General features: G+C 49.2%; 1 protein-coding gene across 3 annotated transcripts in view; it reads left to right on the forward strand.

Moving 5' to 3' along the window:
- The window catches only part of TOX2 (TOX high mobility group box family member 2), a 107,522-nt gene that overhangs the window by 72,071 nt on the left and 23,393 nt on the right, over positions 1-12,058 (forward strand). For all 3 annotated transcript variants that reach the window (XM_037044110.1, XM_037044112.1, XM_037044111.1), the window contains one exon: positions 1,210-1,455. In XM_037044110.1, coding sequence (XP_036900005.1) covers positions 1,210-1,455 — 246 coding nt within the window. The remainder of the gene's footprint in view (positions 1-1,209; positions 1,456-12,058) is intronic.

The following is a 12,058-nucleotide window of genomic DNA, read 5'->3' on the forward strand; positions in this document are numbered from 1 at the left end:
TTCATTTGCTTTTTACAGCAGTTCCGTACTATGTACTGTTATCACCCTCTCTTCACATATGAAGAAACAGGCACAGAGAGGTTAAGTGGTGTGCCCAAAGTCACACAGCTAGTACACAAAAGAGCCAGAATTCAAACCCAGGCTCTGTGGCTCTCAGCCTTCAGCACCATACTGCCGCCTGGACAGTAGGGGCAGGACCACCTGCCTCCAGGGCAGTTGAGGAGGTTGAGTGAGATGCTGAGATGCACACTTATGGCACCTGCCCTAGGACCTGGCTCATTCATCCATTCAGTCAATTGGTTTTGAGTTCTTAACTTCGTGCCAGGTTCTAGGAAACAGGACACACAGGGCAGTTCTGGCAGGACTCACATTAAAGCATTAAGCAAATAATTATACAAGAAGTTAGTTAGCTATGAGGTTCATGAGTGCTTTTAAGGAGGACCTGGGAGGGGATAGTGGGGTCGACCTACTCTAGGGCGTATCAGAGAAGACATTTAAACGGAACTTGTTGCTGAGGGAGGAGTAAGGATGAGAGCATGTGGGACAGAGAACTCCAGGAGAGGAAATGCTCACCATTTCTAGTCAACATTGTAGTGGAGCATCTTGGTCAGAACAGCGAGGTGGGAGAAATGAACTAATCAGGCAGCTCCTAGCCTGTGCTCCTGGGGGGATGTTTGTACCACTTACCAGATAAGGAAGACCAGGAGCGGAGCCAGTGGGCCGGGTGTAGGGAGCATGGGAGGGAAAGTCGTCCAGCTGCCCCGGAAAACCACCAGGCAGGGAGTCAGGATACTTGAGCTCTAGTCCCAGCTTTTCTACAAACCCAGGATGGGCCACTTTCCTCTTGGCTCTGAGCAGCTCTCCCACCTGCAAGGTGGCTGAGTGCTGGGTGATGGATTCACGGTGGGCCACACTGGCCAGGTCTGGGGGGAGGGCAGAGAACAGGTGATGGGGAGCTGGCCGCTCTACGGGAGAGCAGGTGTTTGTTTGCAGACCCTCTGGTAGGAGGAAGCACCCATTTGGGGGTGGGGCAGGAGTCCGACTGGGTCCCGGGGCCATCTTGACCACCTGCCTTGCAGGGGGATGGCCCCTTCTCCTTCGCCAAGCATCTGTTATCACTGTTGATGTCATGTTATAGCTGCTGTCTGTCGTCATATCCTGCAATTGTGAGACACTGCCCCTTGACAGCATGCCCTCTTGCTGTTTTAGACCTACAACAGCCAGAGTGAGAGCAATGAGGACTATGAGATCCCCCCAATAACACCTCCCAACCTGCCAGAACCGTCCCTCCTGCACCTGGGGGACCACGAAGCCGGCTACCACTCGCTGTGCCACAGCCTCGCACCCAACGGCCTGCTCCCTGCCTACTCCTACCAGGCCATGGACCTCCCGGCCATCATGGTGTCCAACATGCTGGCCCAGGACAGCCACCTGCTATCGGGCCAGCTGCCCACGGTGAGTTCCTGTCACCCACCATGGTTCCCGCCAGTCCCAGCAGGGAAGGGGGTTGGAAGGGAAGCAGAATGTTAATGCTTGAATGAGGGCCTTCTGCGTGACCGCAGGGTCTGGGCTCAGCTGGTTACGTGCATGGGGGTCTGCAGAATATGGGGGTGGGCATGGAGGGACGTTTACGTCTTCACACTGCTTGTTTCAATACTCTATCATATCTCGGTGTTATTTGGTTTAGTGTTATTTTTTAATAGTATAATCTCATCTGAGTTTTTATTTTTAACAGCTTTATTGGGATCTAATTCATAGGCCATACAATTCACCCACTTAAAGTGCAATTCAGTAGCTTTTACTATATTCCCAGAGTTGTGCAAACATCAACACAATCCATTTTAGAATCTTTTGTCACCCGAAAAGGGAAACCTGTAGCCACGCCCCACAAATAGCCCCTAGCCTTGGGCAACCACCAATCTACTTTCTGTCTCTCTATATTTGCCTATTCTGGACATTTCACATAAATAGAACCATATTATTTTTAAAATCTTGCCTCTTGTTTTTGCTGCCGGGAGAGGGTGATTGCTGAGTTACAGTTTGCAGGCCAGGTAGAAATTGGGCAGACAGACAAGGGCAGGGAAGGACCTTCTAGGCTGGGGGAACAGCGTGTGCAAAAGCAGGAGGTAGGAAGGCACCTGTCACACTTGGGAACCGCATGTGGTTTATTCGTTTTCATTGGGCTGGAGAAAAAGGCCCTGGAGCCAAGGAGGGAGAGAGGAGGTAAAACAGTTCCCAGAGCCTGGATCATAAGGGTCCTGAATCCCATGCTAAAAAATAGTGTATGATTTTTTTTAAGCGTAATGGCTGATTTGAACAATCAAGACCTACAGAAAACCAGTAGAGCATTTTTTGTATAATAGAAAAGGCCCCTTAAAGGATTTCCAGCATTTCTCCTGAATAACTATGATTTATTTTTGCTTTTTTCTTCATAGTTAATATCATATACTAGTCACAACTCTTGAGTTCATTCCTAAGTGACAGGAACCAAACTCAAACTAGCTTAAGCAAAAAAAGAGCCCTGGCTGGCATAGCTCAATGGATTGAGTGTGGGACTGCAAACCAAAGGATCACAGTTTGATTCCCAGTCAGGGCATGTGCCTGGGTTGCAGGCCAGTTCCCAGCAGGGGACGTATGTGAGGCAACCACACATTGATATTTCTCTCCTCTCTCCTTTCCTTCCCCTCTAAAGATAAATAAATAAGATCTTTAAAAAAAAAGACATAAATCTTCAAGGATAGACAAAGGGCGTCAGGCATGGCTGGATCCAGGAAGTCCAGCAGTGTCATTAGGACCCCATCCCATCTTTATTTCTATGCAGCAGGAGGGAGAGATGGGGTGTCTTCCCCAGCATGTCTGGCGGGCAATAGTTTGGCTTTTTCAGGAAGGACCATGGTGAAGCGTGGCTGGACCGGTCACTGTGTCCAGGAGGACTCAGTCCTCAATTCTGTTAGCTGGGGTCACCAACACACCTATGACAGGGAAGGGGGTGCTGCTTCATTGATGTCCTACGAGCCTCACGTGGTATCGGGGGGTCACATTTACCTTTGCAGGCCGAGTTTGTAGGCCGTGGACTCTGTCTAGCAGACGGTTGGGATTCAGGCAGACAGTTAGTATTGTAACAATGTCGATTGTATTTTATTTATCTATTTTTTACTCTAATTACTACCAAATTTTCTTACTTAGAAAGGAAATCTGTATACCCAATGTATTTTTTTGTAAGCTACATTGCAATTTTTTTTTTTGACTCTAGGTGAGAAATAAGAGGAAAGAAGGAAGGAGGGAGGGAGGAAGCCAATTCAAGACCCACATTCTATAATGTTCGGGGTCTGGCTAAAGAGCTCCATGGAAATGGATGCTCCGTTCCTTGAGGAGCAGTTTCCTTTGGGCCCATCAATAATGCAGGGCCCACACCTCCTCTTCTCTCCCTAGGAGAACTAAAGATAGCACAGCTGTACGGTTTTCATTCCACTTTGTCGGAGTGCTTGCCCCTTAGCTGCTTGCCAGCCAATTCCCTAACAAAAGCTTCTGCATACCAGACTGTCCTGGTTCGAGCCAGGTCAGGGCTGTGAATGTCAGGTGAGCATGGCTGTGGCTCCCGGCTGCAGTGTCATGGGCCTTAGGTGCTGGGGACTGGTGGCGGCCAGCTGCAGTGGCATCCCACAGACCTGCCCTAGGCCTTGGCTCCCCTCTCGAAGTTTAGTTCCCTTGTCTCTGAAGCATCTCGGTCCCACCCTCCAGTTTGCCATGAAATGTATCTGAGATAATGTACGTGAAGTCTTTGCGAATGCCTGGCACTGAGTAAACCATTCTCAGTGTTAGTAATAAAACGAATTCCCACTGTGACCAAATGGCAGTGCTTTCCCATCATTTAGCTGAAGGGACACGCGGCAGAGGCTCCCAGGTACTTCTGTGGGGCCACCTGGTTGTAATATCCCTGATAATTACAAAGGATGCTCTCTGTTTATCAAGGATGACCCCCCAGGTTTCTCCGCCCAGGAAATGCTTTTGTTGGGCTCGGTCCAAATAGGCACTTGGCAGTCATTTTCCAGATTTCTTTAAAGTGAGCTCATGTTAAAGATGCTTCGCAAATTCAGATTGCTTTAATTCTTCCATTAGGCAGAGTTTTCAAGGGCCCATTGAGTTTTATATTCCCTTGTTATGTAATGAAAGATAAGCCACAACACTTTATCCAGGGAAGGGCTGCCGGGCCAATTAGGAAGCCATGTAAGAACATGTCCACCCATTGGGACGGTCTGGCAAAGAGAGAGAGGCAAGGGGCCGTGAAGACACCTTTGTAAAATCTCCCGAGCTGCAGGGCACAGGTGTGTGCAGGGATGTGCGTGCTCTGTGGGTGATGCTGGACTCTGTGCCATGGCCTGTCAGGAATCAAGCCCCGTGCAGAGGGCTTCACAGATGTTTTCTCACATAGTCCTGCCCAAACCGAGTGAGACAGGGATTCCTGTGAGGAGGAGAAGGGGGCTCAGAGCAGGTAGGTGACTATTCGTTTTCCTGTGGCTGTTCTAACAGATTGCCACACACTCGATGGCTTAAAACAGCCAGAAGTGGACTCACAGTTCAGAGGCCAGCGGCTGAGATCAGCATCACTGGGCCCAGGTCAGAGTGTCGGGAGGGGTGAGCTTCTTTCGGAAGCTCTGCTGAGGGTCTGTCCCTTGCTGCTTCTAGCTTCCAGGAGCTTGTGGCTGCATTATTCTAACCTGTCTTCACATCACTGTCACCTTCTCTTCCGTCAGTGAAATCTCCCTGTCTTTCTCTTCTTGTTTTTTATCCTCACCCGAGGATATGTTTTATTGATATTAGAGAGAGAAGGAAGGAGGGAAAGAGAGAGCAAGAGAGTGAGAGAGAGAGAAAAAAATATTGGTGTGAGAAACTTCGATTGGTTTCTTCCATATCTTTCCTTCCCATCAGGGGATCGAACCTGCAACCTAGGTGTGTTCCCTGACTGGGAATTGAACCACAGCATTCTGATGTATGAGACAACACGCCAATCAACTGAGCCACCCAACCAGGGCTCTCTCTGCCTTTCGTATAAGGATCCTTTTTTCTTATAAGAATACTTGTGATGGCATTAACAACAATTCAGGATAATCTCCTTATCTTAAGAGCCTTAACTCTTCAACGAAGTGACATTTCCCCCTCAATACAGTGACATTTACAGTTCCAGGGGTCAGGGCCTGATGTTTTTAAGGAGCCATTTTTCAACCTACGTGTGATCAGCTGTGCAGCAGGCTTTATTGAGCAGCTACTAGAGACCGAGTGTTGTTCTGAGCTCTGGATCTACGAGATGCCCTTAAAGAACCCCTCGTGCATGCAGGAAGAGAGACAGGTGAAAACTCCGTTTCTGAAAATGTAGGAAGTGATCTGATAAGATCAGTGTGTGGAGCTATGTGCACCCAGGAGAGGCACCTTTAGGAAATGATGGCCTGACACATAGTAGGTTCTAGAAGTGCTTTATGAATGAATGAATGTCACACAGCTATTAAGTAAAAATAAATAAATAAATAAATAACTTCAAGTCCAGCTCCGGCCCCTGCCACGCACCTCTCAGTTTTACCAGGCGCTTGAGGGCAGAGCAGCTGGGCTGCAGGGCCAAAGGGGGCACAGAGGGTGCCCTGCTGGCCAGGATGCCACAGACGATGTTTGCACAGACTGAGATGCGTTAGAATATTGTCCCTGGAGAGGAGGGTGAGGCCAAGGCGTTTGACAGCCATCTGGTTAATGCATTATTGCCAAGCCCCTGGGGCTCTGATCCCAGAGGCTGGTGATCCCTCGGGGTCCCCTGCCCTGGCCCTCGTGGCCGCCTGACATGCATGGGAGTTGGCCCTTCGGTTTTAAAGGTGTGGCTGCTGGCAGGAACGCTACATGGTCGTGGAATCGGGTCCCTTAACAAAATTAAATATGCTTAAGGCTTCTCCCTCGACTTCAGTGTCTTAACTGATTAAACATTCATTTCCAAGACAAAAAGAGTCAATTTAGTATGAAAGATATATTTTGCTGGTTTAATTTAAAGCACTGCACCTCCATCTGACCCCTATTTTCATAACTCAATAATTTTACCCTGTGTTGATTGTCTCATTTTGAGAGAGATATTGTATGTATAAATCAGCTTCTAAAATACCCAAAGAAACTAGAAGAGTGGAATTTATTAAGCAGCGTCTGGTAAGTCTGAAATAATTTATTTTGGAGCTGTCCTTGGAAAATGTTTGAGCTTATGGTCCTGGTTTACCCGGGAGAGGAATTATCCTGGGAAGGGACAAAGCTCAGTGCTCTGAGACAAGTTCCCCGGGGAACATACAGGTTCAGTGAGACCAGAGAAGCTCCGGGGAGAGCCCCAGGCTGATAGAGACAGGGCCTGATGGGAAATGAATTCTGGCAACGGTCTCCCTGCCCTGACCATGGATTCTGGTGGTTCCCGAAATAAGGATCTCACTCGGTGGAGCTGTGCGGTCCCATTCCTGGCCTTAGTTAGTACAGGGAAGGGGGGCACATAGTTGTCCCTCAAACATTCTCCTCCAGCTTTGACTCTTGTCCCCTTTCTCTAGGACCTTAGACAAATCACATCTCTCCCAGCCTCCGTTTTCCTATTTAGGGAATGGGACTTGGGATTCCCTCTCTGGCAAACTTACCAATAGGAAAATGGCAATGATGGCGTCGTCAGCTATGACACACTGGACGAGTGTGTGAATCTGAGGTCTCATAAACCTTGCACTGTCATCCCTGCACATGCCTGTGGTGGGGGCACTCAAATCTTACTAACTTGGATCAAGACCCTGAGTGCTCGATTGGTACTTTCAGACCCTCTGTGCTGGGTTCCCGTCTGAAAGCATCTTGCCAGGACTAGTCCTTTGGAGAGGGCAAGGGGCCATGGACCAGGGACTCCCACGCCATGTGAAGGGTCTTGGCAGGCTGGTTGCTGGTTGGGGAGAGGGCTGGGCAGTGCCTTAGTTGTCATTGCAGTTGTCATTGCACCCTTGCTTTAGAGATGGTCCCCATGAGAGAGCCTGCAGCCCTGGGTTAGGGCTCGGCGCCCGAGGCCAGGGCTCAGGGACACAGCCTGTGTACTGGTTCTGGGAGTTCTTTCATAGCCCCTAAAACCTCCGCCCTTCTATTCCTGTTCTCTGCTTGGTGGAGCTGGGTTCCATCTCCAATCTCCTCTCCTCCTCCTTTCTGCCCAGCCTCAGCTCTCTTGCGCCCCAGAGACTCGGTGTACCCTTGATTCTCACAGTGGAGATGCAGGGGAATCCCCTTCCAAATCTGAGGAAAGGGACCACTGACCCCCACCCCTTGGGGGTGGTAGAGGTCCCCCAGCCAACCTATTCATTTTACTGAATAATTATTTGTTTTTTTAATGATTATATCAGTTAGTTATTGCTGCATAATAAACCACCTCAACACTTAGTGGCTGGAAGCAAACCATGTACTTTGGCTGTTTCTTGTGATTCTGGGGACCAACAAGGCAGCTCTTGTCCACTGGGCCGGCTTGGCTGATTTCTGGAGTTGGCTTGGGGCTGCAAGGCCGAGACTGACCCTGTTCACATCTGGGCAGTTGACCCCGTGCAAGCCAGGGCCGATGGGGGTGACTTGGCCACAGGTCTGTCATCACATGGTGGCCCAGCCTTGTTCACCTGGCTGCGGTCACAGGATTTCCAAGAGCATCAGGAAAGGACAGGCCCCAGTGTGCAAGCCCTTTGCAAACCCCTACCTGCTACTGTTACGTTGGCCGAGTCGCACGCCCAAGCCCAGATTCAGGGGGCAGTGACACGGTCCCCAGCTATTGAAGGGAGATGTGGAAGAGGCACGCCGCAGAAGGGCACGGCAGGGGACGCAGGGCTGGTGGCCATATCTGCAATCCACTGTGATAACATTTTGCTGTTTTTGCTTTCTTGATGTATAGCATCCCCTAGTAGTTAGGCACGTGAGCTCTAGGGCTAGACTGACCCCGGTCCAAACCCAGCTCTACCATTTGTTACCCTCCACCTTGTGGCTCAGAGCAAGGGGTTCATCTCACCTGAGCCTCAGTTTCTTCATCTGTAAAATGGAAGTGCTATGATTGCCTCATAGGAACTGAGGAAGATTCAATGATCAGGTAGAGGAAAAATACTCAGCCCAGTGCTGGGCACACAGTAGGTGTTGAGTAAATGTAAGCTACTCTATCTGTTAATTGGTTCATTTTACTGCTAGAGTTTGGGCAGCTTCAGCCTCGTAGCTCTGTTTGTCCAATCTGACCCGCTGGGGTGGCCTTTCTGGGCGGTGGTCAGGCTGGCTTTCCAATGGGGGTCGGTCCATGGCGGGGTGTCAGAGGTGGGCCAGGCCCTGAGGTGGCTGGAGTTGGAGAAGGGGCCCCTTCTGGGGGACTAGTGTAAAGGCATGTTAATTACTCCAGGATCTCAGTCAGGGCTCAAAGCTTGAGAGCAGCAGCAAAGTGACAGTCCCACTGCTTGTGAGGGAGAGAAGGTCCCTAACCCAACTCTTCCTGGTGTGTGACTGAAGGGCAGGCTCCATCTTGGTAAAAGCAGGGGGTCTACAGAAGACCTCCAGCATGGGCTTCTCCCAGGTGCCATATTTTTTCTCATTTCCCTCTGGGGTTGAGACTGGGGGGTGCTTATCCCCCAGCTGGGCCTCTGAGGATCCTAAATGGGGGTAACCAGAGGCCTAGAGGTCTCTTCATATTTAGCAGAGTCCAGATGAAAGCCCCTCCCCCTAGCCCATTTTTCAGAGGCAGTAAGCGAAGGAAATATGTCTTTTTATATTTTATAAAACTCAGAAAAATGGCTTTAAACAGCTTTTGCTCCCCTGCTATAATTATTTATTTTCAAACACTCCTTCGGGGGACTGCTCCGTTTTCTTATCCTACACTCCTCTTTCTCATAAATGAACCATCACTTCAATAAATCATTATGAAAACAGAGACTAACACCAGCTCTGAAAGGTTGAAAGATTTATGTAACACATTTATGTTTCCCATTTTCTCATTCTGGTACTCGGCTGCAAAAGCTAAGCTAATAAAAGCTGCTATTAATATTTCTTGTTGCCTAGCAACCCCAGAGCGGGAGTAATAGCTTCAGCTAGAAAAATAGATGACCGATAAGGAAAAATTCAATTCTTTTATTATCTCAGGGGGAAATGGCCTTTTACTGGAACATTATGATGTACGAGTGTGAAGTTGAACACAAAAGGGTTTTTTTGTGTGTTTGTTTTTCTATTTTTAATGAACATTATTTTACCTCCACTAACTCTTTTAGGGCTCTTTTGTTTTCTTTTGCACGCCGCCCCCCGCCCCCGCCATTACCCCATCCCTCATGCTTAATTTAGCAGCTATAGTAGTTAAGAACCTGTCAGCAGGTTTTTTTTTTTTTTTTTAGTTTAAAAATGGTTTTTGCAAAGGTTTAGAACTCGGTCATAAAAATTCACTCCCTGTTAAAACTCAAGCCAGAGATAAGCCAGCACACAGGCTAGCTCTCTGTGAACAGCCTTACGTGTGCCGAGAGATAAGACTCATGGTTTTCACTAAGAGAAAGGTCAAAAAAGAACAAAGTGTGTCCTTTGGAACTCTGGGATGCTGTCTCTTTTGAGAACTGTTTGCTCTAAAGTTTGAAGTGTGTTCAAAGGGGGAAAGGAGGGGGCGTGGACATTGATTGAGCTCCTGCTGTGTACAGACTTGGTACCATCGCCTCCTTTCAACCACCGTCCCCTGTAGGCACCGTTATTATCCCCATTTTTCAGATGTGGAAACTGAGGCTTAGGCCAAGGCATCATCCCAAGGGGGCCTGACGCCATGAGGTTTCTCACCATTGTGCTTCGGTGTGGGGCATCCCCACTTCGCGTTACCAACGTTTAGGTGGGATAATTCTCTGTTGTGGGATGTCCCATGCATTGCAGGGTGTCTAACAGTGTCCTGGGCCTCTACCCTCTAATAGCAGGCCCCCTGTCAAAATCAAAGTTAAAAATGTCTCCTGTCATTGCCAAACGTGCCCTGGAGGACAAAACACCCCTGGTTGGGAACCACTGTCTGCAGTTCCCTCTGCCCAGAAGGCTCGTCCCCCTTGGTGACCTGGTGAGCATCAGAACCTAGTTCAGAAGTTGTCTGCTCTCTGTGGCCGTCTGGCCCCTCTGGGCCAGGAGCAGAGTGAGGCAAGTGAGATGCTAGCTAGCCTTGATCACAAAATTTAAGGGAGTACCAAAAAACTCAGTAATCAAGACAATACTTTCATGTACTATTTTTATAAATCAGAACTACCACACACACAAAATAAAACCCATGATGAACAATAAGTCAAAAATTTAAATAGAGCCTTGGCTGGTGTGGCTTAGTGGGTTGGGTGTTGTCCTGCAAACCAAAAGGTCACAGATTTGATTCTCGGTCAGGGTACATGCCTGGGTTGTCAGTTCAGTCCACTGTCAGGGTGCATGCAAGAGGCAACTGATGGATGATTCTCCCTCTCTTTCTCCCTTCCCTTCCCTCTCTCTAGAATCAGTAAAAGAATATTTAAATAGAGGTGTGATCAGCCTGAATTTATGACAAGAGTTGGCCATCCAGGTAGATGCCTGTCTGCGCCACCAGCCTGGGACAGCCTGAAGGCCAGGTCTGTGCCCTGTGCCTGTCTCTGGCACTGGCACCTAGCAGAGGGCCCACCTAGCAGATAACCCTCAGTGTCTGTTTACAGACTGAATGGATGGGAGACTTGTCCAAGGTCCCATAGCAAGAAAAAGTTTGGAGCCAGAACTTGAACCAGGGCCTCTGACTCCAAGCCCGGTGCTCCCTGTATCCTTCAGGCTGTGAAGATGTCCTGGGGTGCTCACAGCCTGGGGGAGGGGGACAGGTGACAGAGGCCGTGACTTTAGCTTGGCGCCCACTAGGCTCCTTTCAGCCCCACAGCCCTAGTGCCGGGCAAGAGCTGGCAGCTCCCTGAACATCCAAGAACAGAGCTGGGAGGTCAACCCCTTGGAGCACTGCCCATGCTCACTGTGGTCACAGTTTCCTGATCTTGACCTTTGGAGGGCAAGGACCACACCTTGTTTGAGCTCATATCCTCTTGGTACACTTTTCCCAAAGGAAGGGATGAATTACACTTGCACTTGTAATCTGCTCACACTCACTTAGAACTCATTATGTGCTTGGCATCCACGTAAACCCATTGTATTTGTATCTCATTTAATCCTTCACCCTGAGAAGGAGGTACCATCATCATCACCATTTCACGGGTGAGAAATTGGAGGCACGGGGCAGTAAACCACGTGGCTACATAACTCTCATGGTGGTGCCAAAATTCAAACCCAGGCAGGCTGACTCCCCAGCCTGCCTACTCAATATCTAACCTGCGTAGCCTTCAAGTGAATGAGTGGATGAATGCATGAACAAGCAAGGGGATGATCAAGCCAGGATTGGGACCCACTTTATCTCTCTGACTCTGAGTCAAGACGTTTAAGTTCCTAAGTAACCCTTGCATAAAGCGTAAGGTGCTAGTTTAGAATGAGGAACAGATGAGTACTGAGGGACTCAGAGGAGAGTCATAGCAGGGAGGGCTTCCTGGAGGGGGTAGCCTTGGGGCTGGGCCTTAGAAGCCAGAGAACAGCAGCAGAAGCCTGAGATGAGGAAACTGCACACCTGCTCGGACTTTCTTGTTCAGACCCAATCGCCACTCTCTCTGCAGGGATTCACAGGACAGTCGCTGATATGATGACTATTATTGACTAGTCATCAATAGTCATCTATGATTAGTTATATGGTGGCTTAGGCGCCCTCTGGTGCCCATCCTCTCACCCCCTGCCAGGCTCCTAGTAGGAGTCCTGACCCTCTGGCTGTGACAGGTGCAAAGGCCAGACATTTGACTTCCTTCCAGGCAAGGTGCCAGGCAGGGAGCCTGTCCCTCTGAGACCTGCTCCTAAGTCATGAGGGAGAATTCAGGAAAAATCATGGCTACATTCGTCAGGGGCAGCTTCGATATTACCCAGCATAATGGCTCTTGGCTCCGACTGCATATTCAGTACCACGTTGGGGGAAATGAGCTTTTAATGTACCGCCAGCATTGCTGAGAAA

Source organism: Sturnira hondurensis, unplaced genomic scaffold (assembly GCF_014824575.4).
Source record: "Sturnira hondurensis isolate 20B ecotype Veracruz unplaced genomic scaffold, ASM1482457v3 Scaffold0004136, whole genome shotgun sequence".
Classification (NCBI taxonomy): Eukaryota; Metazoa; Chordata; class Mammalia; order Chiroptera; family Phyllostomidae; genus Sturnira; species Sturnira hondurensis.